The sequence below is a fragment of the Sinocyclocheilus grahami genome, unplaced genomic scaffold (assembly GCF_001515645.1).
Source record: "Sinocyclocheilus grahami isolate Dianchi unplaced genomic scaffold, SAMN03320097.WGS_v1.1 scaffold230.1, whole genome shotgun sequence".
NCBI lineage: Eukaryota > Metazoa > Chordata > Actinopteri > Cypriniformes > Cyprinidae > Sinocyclocheilus > Sinocyclocheilus grahami.
This window is the reverse complement of record NW_015505409.1, coordinates 2,089,478-2,103,363: the sequence shown is the minus strand read 5'-3', so window position 1 is coordinate 2,103,363 and position 13,886 is coordinate 2,089,478. Positions and strand designations below refer to the sequence as shown.

General features: G+C 36.4%; 2 protein-coding genes across 2 annotated transcripts; both read right to left on the bottom strand.

Annotated features, from left to right (window-relative positions):
* Positions 1-1,334: 1,334 nt before the first annotated feature.
* On the bottom strand, positions 1,335-4,559 carry LOC107597355 (peroxisomal membrane protein 2-like). The gene is made up of 5 exons (XM_016288372.1): positions 4,366-4,559; positions 2,967-3,089; positions 2,614-2,776; positions 2,028-2,147; positions 1,335-1,930 (listed from the first exon to the last, which is right to left on the bottom strand). The coding sequence occupies exons 1-5, from the start codon at positions 4,473-4,475 to the stop codon at positions 1,874-1,876; spliced, it is 573 nt and encodes a 190-aa protein (XP_016143858.1). The 5' UTR covers positions 4,476-4,559; the 3' UTR covers positions 1,335-1,873.
* A 1,333-nt stretch (positions 4,560-5,892) lies between these two features.
* Positions 5,893-13,264, bottom strand: usp30 (ubiquitin specific peptidase 30). The gene is made up of 13 exons (XM_016288285.1): positions 13,113-13,264; positions 12,445-12,554; positions 10,595-10,777; positions 10,402-10,505; positions 9,116-9,214; positions 8,964-9,009; positions 8,792-8,886; positions 8,631-8,690; positions 8,387-8,473; positions 8,205-8,285; positions 7,861-8,074; positions 7,222-7,330; positions 5,893-7,131 (listed from the first exon to the last, which is right to left on the bottom strand). The coding sequence occupies exons 1-13, from the start codon at positions 13,181-13,183 to the stop codon at positions 6,888-6,890; spliced, it is 1,503 nt and encodes a 500-aa protein (XP_016143771.1). The 5' UTR covers positions 13,184-13,264; the 3' UTR covers positions 5,893-6,887.
* Between the last annotated feature and the right edge of the window lie 622 nt (positions 13,265-13,886).

The following is a 13,886-nucleotide window of genomic DNA, read 5'->3' as shown; positions in this document are numbered from 1 at the left end:
TTTTTTAACTCACAATTTCCCAAAAAGCTTGCCACAACTAATAAATGTTAATTCTTACTTAATTGACATGACGTCCAGGTCTGTAAATCACACTTTCATGCTTAGGATACCTCATATTTTCCTAAATGGATTCCTGATTCTTCAAAGAAAAAAAAATGAAATAAGATAAGAATTATCTTTATTTTTAGCTCATTAATACTTGAACTACTGATCTTGCCATTTGAGGTCAAAATAGATCTATGTAAACAAATATGTCATCACAATTCACACACATATTCACAATGCCAGACACACACTTGTCACACGAGATGTTTACGCTCACACACAGGAATGGAGAGCAAAGGAAGACATTCTTACAATTCCAGAAAAGATCACTATGAGGATTTTATTTGTCTCCTGTCGTCATTCTAATGTCCTGAAGTAAAAAGCCAACTTAAACAACTATACAAAGTGTTTTGTCCAAGTCATAAAAAAGGGTGACATGTCTCCAGAAACCAAATACGTAACATGGTATGAGACACATGATAATAAATGGAAAGTGTTCAGTCTTCTCAGAGAAGTTCTGCACATATCAGAGCGGGTGTGCTTGCTCTCTATAGGGTGTGTTTGGGTTCACCTGGGTTTCCCTCGTCATGTGATCATGGGGAAAACCCTCTCTTTCCAATGATTCACTCAGGAGCAGAACGGAAAATGAAGGTTGTGTAAGTAGCTGTCAATGAAACACCTTTTCGTTTTCGTTGGCAACAAATCTAAAGTCAACATGATTCAGCATTATTATAAAATCAATCTTTTATGATCTGTTCACCGAAAGGTTCTTTGGGGAACCAAAAAAGGTTATTTTCTATGGCATCACTGTGAAAACTCCCACTTGGAACCTTTATTATTGAGTGTTGAGTATAATTGCAAAGTTACACAAATAAAGAAAGAAAGAAAAAATAGTAAAAGTAATAATAATAGAAGCATTAGGGAACAAAGTACATAATTCCACTATGACGTAATTCAATTTCAAGCTCTGAACACACCTACATGTTTGTATCTTACGTCATGTTTATGGCCTGTTATGCTCACTGCTTTTCTGAAGTATGGAAACCGAAAGCTGCTGAATAATCCCTGAGAAGGAAACTCAGCGTGGGGCTGAGTTTCAAAACAATCATGAATATTTAGAACTGATTGTGTTTTTGTGAAAGAGGCAACTTCATTTTTACAACAAAAAAAGTAATAAATATATTTTATTTGTTAACTTTAGAGCTGCTATAAATGCTGTGTAAAATGTGCACTTCACATTTTAAATACAACAATATTGTCAGACAGTAAAGAGCCTTTAAATCATAATATTAATTGAATTACAATAAATTTTTATTGGTGTGCATGTGTGTGCGCACTGATAATAATTTTGAACCAAGTGTCATAAAAACAACATTGTATGCATTTATCTGGCTATGAAAGTACACAAAATATATTAGCAAGATCACTGCTATTTATGTACATCAACTCACAGTGAAGATAATAGCAGTAGTATTAGTAACCGCTAAAATAAGTTTGTGATCAATATATTTGAATTAATCAAACACAACAATCAAAACCCTGACATCATTGTCAGGTGCTTCCACAAGCAGAAGAAAGACATAAGCAGATTTTTTTTTTTCTAAAAAGATTCATAACAGAGCAACAATTCATTAACCGTCAGTGGAAGTAGCAATAAAATCTCATTACTGATCCACATCACAGTTATTTTACAGAAACTGACCAATATTCCCCATCAGTTTTCCTGGAAGACATTTCAAACATATCCGACGCGCAGAAGTCCTTTAAAGGCACAAATTGGATTCAACCAAGGCCTACTGTAGCTGCTTTTGTGGTTTCATTTCCTGACCTAGGCTAGATAGGCATACCAGAATAAAGCAACCAGGTTTGCAAACAGCACTCGGAACTGTGCAAAGAGTTCAAGAAAAAGAAAATGAGATAATGGATCAGAGAAGCCTTATGCAATCTGGAAGAGAGGACTGGTGTAATGTTCTTACACCTACCTGTACAGGTACATAGTTGATATTGATAAACTGAATTGGGGTCCAAACTTTCCAGTTCATCTTCATCGCAGGCCAGTAACTTGTTTTAAGTTTGTTTTGAACATTTGCGAGAGTCTTGCCCTGCAAAGATGACATTTGCATTATTTTCAGGATTTCACAGAGATATTGTCAATGTGCAGCCTTAAACTAGCAGCAAAGACTGAAAACTGTAGATCAGCAAACAGGTGAAGTTCTTTGACCAGCAGCTGAAGTCTATATTCTGGTCAAAGTTGATTTTCTACATTTCCATATTTCCATTCCTCTCATTACAATAGTGCCACCTGCATCGGTGAGTGAAAATCGCATTCTTGCTTCATCCACACTCCACCCATCTTACTGTACTTACTACCAAATTCTCCATGCTTGACAGTAAATGGTAGAACAATGTGTCTATAACAACAAAGCTGCATAAAGAGGTATGCCCAGAATATGAGGCAAGTGCAAACAGATGACTAAATGAAGTAATATTGTTGTGCTGTTTTTAAGAAAGCCATCAGTAAAAACCATGATTAATCTCACAAAAAGTCGTCCAGCTATGAAACATTACCTCCAAAGCATTCATAACCACATAAAAGAGCAAGAGGAAAGCAGGAGCGAATATTAGACGTTCCAGCAGAAGGCGCTTGATCAGGCAGTATGGGACAGTGTTAGGCAACAGCACCTCCAGGAGATGGTAGAAGTAATGACTGACTGGACCTGTGATAAAAAGTCTGAAAAAGAACAATTAAAAAGCGACATTTGAAACATTTGTAACTCGTTTAACAGTCCTGGTATTAAATATTTTTTGTAAAATGACTTCATGTCTACTGTGACATGTATGTGTAGTCTTTGAAATATGTAAAACATAAATATTTTACATGATTATGGGGTGTATGTAATCAAAATGCACTGTCACTCTACCCAAATATTGCGAAGTGTACAGGTCCCAGAACATTGATTTTCTTTTTTGGGCTATTTTCTTTGTTGCTCTTCCTGTACTCCAAAGCTTGAGACAGTAGATTTCCCAAAGCAGAGAGAATACCACTGCAAGAAAGAACAAAACTGTCATTGTATCATTGAACCCACATGGCCTTGCATCTAAAGATGAAGCCACTCGTCTTTCTGTGTTTGGTCCAAAAGTGAGTGTTACTTTTAACTGGACTTGATTTCCCCACCCCCCAAACAACCAATAGAAAAACACAGTTCAAAGTCCAGCTAAAAAAAAAGTAATGGATAAAGGATATCTTTATATATGACTGCTACTACTACAAAGCATTTTATTAATAAGTTTAAGAAGGATTTTTTTGTGCTTATTGTTTAGTGATTTTAATTCGTTTATAAGTATTTTATATCAAATAAAAATATATTTAAATAAAATATAAATTTTCAATGGTATATTTTTCAACTTAAACTAATGTATAAAATTACACATTATTCTTAGTTATTAATTATATAAATATTATAGTGCTGTCGAACGATTAATCGCATCCAAAATAAAAAAAATGTGTTTACATAATATATGCGTGTACTGTGTATGTGTAATCTATTTATTATGTATAAAAAATACACACACATTTACATGTATATATATTTATATTAGTATATTTTATATTATATTGAACTATATTTAATATATGAACATAAAATTTTTTGTAAATATATACATGCATGTGTTTGTATTTATATATATACATAATAAATATACACAGTACACAAATTATGTAAACAAAAACTTTTATTTTGGATGCGATTAATCGCGATTAATCGTTTGACAGCACTAAAATATTATCATTATTAAATTATATACTCACTGATCGCATGTTTCCCTGATATATTAATAACGTATGAAATTATGAAACAAATAATAAATATATAATAACTGTATTAATATAAGATTGAGTGTTGTTAATTATCATTATCTTACATTAGTTGCATTTCACAATTCATAGGTGTAAATTTAACAACTAGTAGAAATAGTAAACTATCTCAATTCTACCCTGATCAGAACTAACAAGAGATTCTGTGACAATAAACTGCTGGTATATTAGCTTTTGTGTTCTATTGTTTTGAGCTTAGCAATAAAAAAACCAGAACATATTCTACTTTTATTCTGTCTAATATCACTGCAAGCAGAATTCAAAGTAGATGTAGCATTGTTACATGATCAGGGTGTAATGTTTTGAGTATATTCATTTATAATAATTGGTTAGTGGTTCAACCAAGACAATTCCGATCAGCGTGGTAGCATTCATTAAACACAAGTGAATTTCCCCAAAGACCTGCAGCTAGCCAACTAGCTTTAACACGAATGTAAACTGACCTCGTAACCGATTTGGTGATGATTGGATATTTCTTTAACAAACTCAAGTACTGCTGCAGTGCCCTCGTTAGAAAAGAGGAATCTCGGATAAGTACACTTTGCGTTGGCATCTTCAGTTTAGTTTACTAGTGCAACGTCTGTGCACTTGGGTCAAGAGAGCCCGGGGTTTTCTAACAAAGTGCAAATCGAACGTAGCGTGCGTGGTCTGAACGTGAGCGTCATAGAACAGCGGGCTCGGCGTAATCCTATTGGCTTACTTCTACATGACCACGCCCTAAAGTCCACGTGCTGTCTCTTAAAGAGACAAGCCAGACCAATTCTTAAAGGGACAGAACATCTTGTAATTTACTCGCCCTCATATCCTCCTGAGAACCAGAAATAAAAAGCTTTGTGAATTTAGTATTTTTTCATGCCTTTACATTGTTTTGAGTATAAGAAAGAAATGGTAAAAAATAACATTTTTGAAAAATTATATTTTATTCATAAGTTATGCTATGTCCTCTGTAGAGGACACCAGGAATAAAATGACAAGAGTAGAGATGAAAAGGCAAAAACAATGGGATTTTTTTTTAAATCACCAATCAATTTTTAGGTTTCAGGATTTTTTTATAACTAACTTTGTTTAAGGATGGTTCTCAACTATATTATAAAATATATAACAAAATGATTTGATATACCATTTTGCTTTATGCAACATGTGTGTAAAAATTCCATAAACTGATTTTCCCATTAAGCACAAGGTTATCTATACACTGTATCTAATTTGCGTATTAAAGTGCTGTTGGGACAGCGTGTTGAAAAAAGAAGTGTAATCATGGGAGTGGCCAGATTTTCATAATAATATCTAATATTTCATAAGAATATTGATATGTAATTTGTTTTCCTATTCAATTCTTTTGTCTCCCAAAATGTATAATAAACATGCTTTTAGTCCTCGTGTCCTCTACAGTGGACATGTATGAAATTATGTCCTGTTTCATAACAGAAGGTCATATTTTGATTTGAAACCCCATAACATTTATGACAAATTTATGATTTATGACAATGTGAGAATTAATCAGATTTAAATTATAATTACAAAATATTATCATATTTCCATAAGGATGTACAATTTTATCACTACATTAATGTCAGCCATTTTTAAAAACCAAGGAGAGGGAGTGGTCACGGTGAAACGTCCAATCATGTGGTGTCTCTGGAAAGCCCTGAATGTGCTCCGTACAGGACATCCAGACTTACAACTGTGACATGTGAGGTCTCAGAGAAATGCACTCAAATATAATGTCCAAACTCCATAGCTGGGTCTCAGGAGGATATTGTACCGTTCCCAACCAGCATTACTTAAAAATTAATTAATTTTTAAAAAGTTTTAGTTATGAGATTTAAAACATGTGAAGCTGTAGAGAAGGGTGAGAAAACATAGTACGGTTGCAGAATTTATTTTATTTAATTGTGAAAAAATGTTCCTCCACACAATCATACACACTACTATCATACAAATATACAATTGTGCAAATAGCATCATGTACAATCAACATATAACAAGGAATTTACAGAAGAACACTGGAAATGGATGTACAGTGAAATATGTCAGCAGAAAATCTATTTGGTAAATACTCAGGATTTAGAATATGGATTGCATTCCCATATTCTTGCTAGGTTTCCCTTCTAAGTATTCACTAAAGATATAATGACATGGGATATGTGCATTATACAACAAAAACACAGGATTCATAGGAAACCTGGGGGCTGTTTCATAAAACAAGTTTACTAGGCAAGCCAGGCTTATTTCAATTAGTCTCACTTATTTTAAACCAAAGCAACTGACAATAAGTCAGACTAACTGAAATAAACCTGGCTTATTTGGTATTTTATGAAACGGGCCCCTGATCTACATGTAGACACGCAACACCTGATGATGACACATCCCATGATTTTGCATTCTCCCTTAATTACCCTCAAAATGTGAAACAAAAACAACTTAGTGATTTTTACGTCTTACAAAAGACCTTTATATGCAAATTGCACAAATATATTATTATTAACAAGAGATAATGAATTGACAGACACATTATTAATAAAAAACTGCATGATAAACCATGTCAAATGTACTTAATACATAACATGGTATTAATAGATAATTAGCTTAATGAGCAAGCCAACAATTCTAGGTCAACTAGGTCAATAGGTCAAAAAAACAGGTTCAAATCTCTGTGTGAATCCCTATGTCAGTGGCAACAATGACTCATGACTGGCATCATTCTTATGCTCAGATAACGACTTAGTGGTTTTCTAATACAACAACCGCCATAGACGCGGAGCAAGATTAAGATGGAAACTATGATATACAGAGTCCTCATCTTCCCTCACAAAGAGCGATCAGAAACAACATGCACGTCAAACTGCATGCACAGGGATGCACAGTTGCACTCGGCCGTAGTAGCATGGCCTGGAATGGAGAGAAGCGAGGATTAACGCTCTAGCTTTGAACTAAGTATAAGTAACCCGGGTCAGCTGAGACGCTACTCTTCCACCCTCAGACCCGGCCTTTGCACTCGTTCGTAAAAGAGCAGATATGCGCTGGAGGAGAGCGCCTCCTGAAGGCTGGCTTTCCTAACCGAATCATCAGACACCCAGAGCCACTGGGAGCTAAAAGGAGACGTTCCACGGGGAGCGGCAGGACAGCGGCGGTAAGTGACAAAGTGTCCAGAGTGCATGTCGCCATGATGAACCAGGACGGCCGTCAAGCGGAAGAGATACTCTGAGCTGCAAGAGTGAGGAGTAAAAAAAAGGTTACCATATGAAGTAAATTGAAATACACTACATTCCCTGTAAAGCATGCATGGATGCATCTACCTGTAGTCATAAGTGAGGTTGAGCTGTGAGCTCAGTCCTGGTGAGTGTAGAAAGATGGAGGGAAAGGTTCCATTGGACAGTGGCTTATTGTTGTTACAGTGTTCTGAACCTGAAAAAGAAATTGAAATTTATCTTAAAACACTGGGGGGAAAAAAACTATTTTTATATATTCTAGAAATAATAATAATAATTATTATTATTATTATTATTATATTAAATAGTAAAAAGATTTCAAGAATATTACATTAGTTTTACAGATGGAGTAAGTTCATATTCACAGATGTAAACGACAGCATTCTTAGGACACTAAAATATTATTTTATTTTGTGTATATTCTATATAATAATAATAATAATATAATTTATTATTATTATTAATTAAAATAAACATTATATATTGAATATATGTTATAGAATAAAATCTAAATTCAAATAAAAAAAATCATAATAATAACAACAATAGAAACAACAATTATTATGAATAAATGACTTCTTTTTTTATTATTAAAAATTCCAAAAGTATTGCAAGGATATTTGATTGATTTTACTTTAAATGGAGCAAATCCATATTCACAGATCAAAACGACAGCATCACATAACCACTGGCGGAGAAAAAAAAGAAAGAGTTCACATCTCTTACCAACACCATTAGCAATGGTTTTGTCTTTTGGGTCTCCAGCAGCTTTGGGCTTATTTGTTCTGCTGGTGCTCTGGAGGTTCTGACCAGCAGTACAATGTTTGTATCGATCCAGAGACAAATATTCTGTAAACTGAACATGCTCTTGTCTCTTAATGGGAGTGCCCTCTTTAGACCACGTCAGTCTCTGCAGATGGATGCAGAGGCACTGAGGCAACTAAAGGTGAATATACACACACACACACACACACACACACACACACCAACAGGAGGTTATTGAAGAGTGTCAACTGTCAGTGTTTAGAAACGTTTGCTGGTCTGAATGAAAGAATAACAGTCATGTCTACCTTTCCAAGTTTCAGCTGCTTGACAAATGTTGTCCTCTGACTCTCAAGGACTTCTCCCTTTACAAGCTCTCCAGCCTGTTGCTACAAAGAGACAGAGAGAATCAGCTCAGTAAAACTCAGAAATTTCACTATAGTTACAATGGTACTATAGTAACTTGTCCTGCTAAATATACACATTATACCTTGGTACAGTTTTCACACTCCACTTCTTTGATGGTTTCCGAGGAGATGAAATGCTGGAGACACTGGTCCAAAGTAACTGGTCTGCCCTGATACACGTGAATACAAGTGACGCAAACTATATACATATCTTTGTTTGTAAGATACTAGCTGGGTAACATGACTTCAACTGGGATATTTTAATGTGTAGATTAGCCTTCTACATTAAGTACATGTGTTAGTGTATTACAGGACAAGTTAACTTACCCACTGTACTGACGGGATAGAAAGAGACAAGCTGTCGAAAGAATCATAGTGCACAGGACTCTGAAATCAAAAACAGTCAGGCTTGACAATTCCATTCTTTCAATAAAATGCTGTAGATTGAAATCATAAATATTTGTTTAAAAAAGTCTGAAAAAGATCACCTGCTGCTCACAGCGTTTACAAGCCATATAACTTGTTAACCGTCCATGAAAAGGGTGCCGAGTCCTCCATAAACTTGGAATAGGATGTAATGGGCCTGAATAAGAAAAAGACTAAATTACTAAATGCTAAAAAAAAACTGTTTAATATTTAAAGAATGACGTCTTCATTTACCTCCACTTCTGCAGCTTATGTTTTTTTCTTTTGACTCCACAGATTTCTGAAAGCATTAACAGTAGAGAATGTCTGTCTAATTATTAACTCTTTAGTTTACAAACTATCTTTTGGGTTCTAATACTGCACTAACAGTGACCGTTCATGTTTACCTCCAGTGTTTGCATGTCGAACAGGTGAGCGACTCTGGGTTGGTGTTCCCGTTCCTCCTCTAATGATGATGTGAGAACATGAAAGAGCTCATGAGCATCCTGAAGAGAACACGCAAACGTAACAGTCATTTTTATGTTAATGATTTAAAAAAAAAAAAATCCAACATTTGAGCTAAGGAATGTGAGAGTACCTCGTCCATTTTAAGTGAACTTTTCCTTTTTTAAAGGGGTCATATGATGCGATTTCAAGTTTTCCTTTCTCTTTGGAGTGTTGCAAGCGGTTCATGAGTAGATAAGATCTCTAAAGTTGCAAAGACTAAAATCTCAAACCCAAAGAGATATTCTTAATAAAAGTTAAGACTGGTCCACGCCCTCCTAAAACGGCTCGTTTAAACACGCCCCCACATGTCTACGTCACTGTGTGGGAAGATTTGCATAACGCCGCCCAAATGTTCACGCAAAGAAAGGAGTAACTTTATTGTTGCTGCCACCGCCGCCGCCATGTCGTGAAGAAGCTGTGTGTTTCGTTGTGAAAGCGAAACTACTTTGTTTGGTCTTCCAAAAGAGGACACGACTAGAAATCAGTGGTTAAGTTGTATTTACAACACTGTTCGGGAACAGTTCAACCCAAATATTCAGATGTGTGCAGCGCATTTTATGCAGGACTGTTTCCTGATCCTGGGAGAGTAGACTACAATGCCGGCTGTTCTGACTCACAGACTGTAAGTACGTTTTCATATTTAAAGAATTTGCCACTGATGATTCAAACGTGAGTTTTGAGCAGTGTAGAGTAGCGCTTGTTGTTTGTCATTTCTCCGATCACAAATGCAGACATGGTTTTATGTTTATGCGGCGCGATGCAACGCAATGTGTAAAAAGACAGTATAAGTCATTATAATCAGTAATTATGTCCCCACTGGATGCAACAAATGCCTCGTTTATAATGGGTTTTAATGTTTTTGTGTCGTCGCTCCTGGAGATGGCATCACAGTATGGTGAGGGGCGTAACATTTCCGTAACACATGCTTGATGTATTCGGCCAATCACAACGCACTGGATAGCTGGCCAATCAGAGCACACCTCGCTTTTCAGACCGATGAGCTTTATAAAAAAGAGGATAAAACAATAATGAAATGTAATGGAAAATAATGTGTTTTTTTAACCTTAAACCGCATAAACACATTTCATTACACCAAATAACATTCTTTTTAGCAACGTCATATGACCCCTTTAAAAATAAAATTCTGAAAAAAAATGCAACTGCATTGTCTTTGAGAACATCCTACCTGTTCCTCGAAGGAGCTAATGTGCCATCTGTAAAGCCTGAGAGCTTCTAAAAGGCCTCCCGCATCTAAAACATCACCTTCTCCAGGATCATGACCTGACAGGGCTGTATAAAGCAGGGAAGATGGAGAGGTCACCCTGTTAGTGTGCATTAACATTTTGCGCATTTGTGCTGTCTGTTGAATGGGAAACAACCTTTAAGTAACTGCATCAGAGATCTGGACAGATGAGTCTCTCTCTCAGTTCTCTCTGGATGGACGCTGCCTTCGCTTGTAAAGTCTTCAAGCCATCTGATGAAAGAAGGACAGGCTGCCAGGCCCTGCAGAAGTGAGTTCATAAAGCATGTGTTCCCCAGATTAAGCAGACCAGGAACCAATCCTGTGAGAGAAATTACACATTTAATAATAAAAATAATAATACATCATATTATTGCTATTATTAAGTAGACCAAGAACCATATCTGTGAGAGAAATAATACATTTAAGCAATGAATAGTCAAAACACACCTGCAATCTACAGCTTCCACTATATTTCGAATATAAGACAGCCTTGAGCCTTATTGCTTTCTAAAAAAGCCATATATATTCATTTGTGAAAAGCAAATTCATGACAAGCGATCTGTGTAAGAAGATACAGGAATGACTCTTTACAAAGTCTGTGAAGAGACGTTTCAACAGTTATTAACATCGCAAAACTAGCAAAGCTTTTTATATTTTAATTAAAATGCATGTACATTTATAATACTATATTTTGTGTTTTATTACTTGGGCAATAAATGAAACTGCTCAAAACTGCTGTGTGAATGTTTCTAATACAACGACAGAAAAAGTGACAGCAAACACATCTTTCTCTCATCTGACCAAATGCTATCAATCTCTCCAAGTTTTTTCCTCTTTGAAAAGTCAAGGAAAAGTTGTAGTTTTTTCTATTCTGGCAAATAGGAACGCAAAAGAAAAAATATTTGCTGTAACATCAAAGAAGAGATGTAAGTTCAAGGAGCAGAGGAAGTTAATGTTAAAATTATTTTTTAAAGGGGTCATATGATGCGATTTCAAGTTTTCCTTTCTCTTTGGAGTGTTACAAGCTGATTGTGCATAGATAAGATCCCTGAAGTTGCGTACTTGCTATTGACTGTTCAAATGCGGAGTTTTGCACATCTTGTGTGTGTGTGCGCGAGCGAGCGAGCGAGAGAGAGAGTGAGAGACAGGGTCACGTCACAGTGGAGTCAGCTGTCTTAACCGTGGCTTGAGTACTGCAAACACATACCAGCTTCCTCTAGGGGTCTGTCACGAGACTCTGTTCCCCTTTCGGGCTCTGTCTTTACATTTATTTTGAAAGATGAAGCTCGCGATTATGGTAAGGGGCGTTACATTTCCGACGAGTGCTTGCGGTGTTCGGCCAATCACAATGCACTGGGTCAGCTGGCCAATCAGAGCAGACTGCGCTTGTCGGAAGGAGGGGCTTTGTAGAAATCGAAGCGTTTGAGAGAGGCGGGGCATAGAGGACCTACAATAATGTACAGTATTTGAAAAATAATGTGTTTTTTGAACATTAAAGCATGTCAACATATTATGTTGCACCAAATACACAAAATAATGATCTTTAAAAAAGCATCATATGACCCCTTTAATAAAGTTGCAGTCCGTAACTTTTTTGTGTTCAAAATGTACCATGAATCAATTATCTAAACCGTGTTTTTGGCTTGTCCTGAATCACTACGGTACACCTATAATAAGTGTTTATATTCAGACTATTTTAGGCTGGTTCGGGTAGGTACCGCTGCGGAGTAGCTCAGCACCTGCGTGATTCGCCATAGACATAAACAGAGAGAAGTAGCTCCGGCTGCAATGTTCTTCCGCAAGACGCACGCAGTTCTGTTTATTAACCGCTAGAGCACCAAAAGTTACGGACTGCAGCTGAATAAAAAAATTCTGAGGTGCATGGATAAATTACTTATAATAAACACTGCTTCTATATTCCATAAAATTTTAATTTCATGGTGACTTTAAACTTTTAAAAATATTTTAAATAATAAAACAAGTCACCTTTTCTCTTTTTCTTCCTGTCTGAAATTGGCCCCCATAATACATAGACTCCAGCAGCCATGGCAGCAGCTATTCCACCAATCACACCCCAGTTTTTCATCATCTTGTTCCTGAGACAGACAGAAAAAGAGAAGTGTTTTGGTTGTGTCCAGCACAGACAGCTGGATAGAAATGAAGTGACAATGTTAAAGAGCACATTTACAGGTCATTACATGTAGACAGCTGTGTTTGCATTGATCCTGGCTCTCCAGCAAAAACCCATAAGCCATCATTACACAACACACTCTTTTAGTGGAAAAAAGCAGAGCACACAAAACCAAATCTCATGCTCTGATTCATGCTGAACACTGAACTGAAGCTTTCTGAATCATTAAATACCTCCAAGACAGATGGAGCAGATTTAATAAGCTACTGCTGGCTATCAAGCTACAAAGAGAACCGTCCGAATACATTTATTACAGCACTTGGATCTATAGCAGATCAAAGCCAAAGAGACAGACACGCTTGTTCATGCATCTGTGATGCTCAATGCAATACGAACACAATAATAAAAGCGCATGTCTGCTGGCCTCCAGCGCAACAGCTGCCTCCATCTTTACTGCGTCTATAAGAGCTACACCGATTCAACATACAGCCGTCATGTCACACGTTTTTATACAAACTCCGACCTCGCAGCGGCTCCGGTGCGTAAGAAGTCTCTGACGAGCTTGTCTGTAGCTCCCTGTTTGCACCAAGGCATATTTCACTGCGCCCAAAGGTGCGGAACTAAACATTGCGCGTTGTTGCGCGACGGACCTTCCGCGGAGCAGGACGCGCCTCGATGTCGTAAGCGGAAGTGATGAAAGGCTGAGAAAGCTGTAGCCTATTTAGAAGGTTTTTTGTTTACGGAAGTACATACATGTATTAAAGACGATGTGTAGTGTTCAACGCCTGCCTGAACTGTTTAGGAAAGCTAACCTCGTAGGTTCACAGATTAGCTGAATGATAATAGACACCCATAGGCTATTATGGTCTTAATAAGTGAAAGCGGGTCATAGACTGACAGAATTTGGATTAAAAAGCCACGAAGGCTTGAAATATTTGTGAGCTTTTAAAGGATTTATGTGTATTTCGATTTGTTTTGTGTTCCTAATGAACATATGAGTAGACCAACATTTAGAGGCATTTCACTCATCACACATTAAGTACCTTTCTTTCTTTCTTTCTTTCTTTCTTTTATTCTTCTTTCTCCACGAAGATACTTTTTCGCCTGGCTTTCTAACTTATCCGACCTTTATTTGCAAATCTGCACATTTCCATTAAAAAAAAGAAATGAAAGCTAGTAGTTTGTATTCTTTCTCTTTCTATATTTCCCATCAAAATACCAATCTTGTGTGTGTGTGTGTGTGTATGTGTATATATGTGTGTATATATATATATGTGTGTATATGTGTGTGTGTATG

Coding starts and splice junctions, on each gene's coding strand:
- LOC107597355 (XM_016288372.1), bottom strand. CDS start 4,475: ATGCCAACGCAAAGTGTACTTATCCGAGATTCCTCTTTTCTAACGAGG. Junction 2,777..2,966: donor GTACACTTCGCAATATTTGG/GTAGAGTGACAG, acceptor GTTCTTTTTCAG/ACTTTTTATCACAGGTCCAG. Junction 1,931..2,027: donor TCAACTATGTACCTGTACAG/GTAGGTGTAAGA, acceptor CTCTTTGCACAG/TTCCGAGTGCTGTTTGCAAA.
- usp30 (XM_016288285.1), bottom strand. CDS start 13,183: ATGCCTTGGTGCAAACAGGGAGCTACAGACAAGCTCGTCAGAGACTTC. Junction 8,887..8,963: donor CATAAGCTGCAGAAGTGGAG/GTAAATGAAGAC, acceptor TTTCTTATTCAG/GCCCATTACATCCTATTCCA. Junction 8,075..8,204: donor AGCAGCTGAAACTTGGAAAG/GTAGACATGACT, acceptor ATTCACCTTTAG/TTGCCTCAGTGCCTCTGCAT.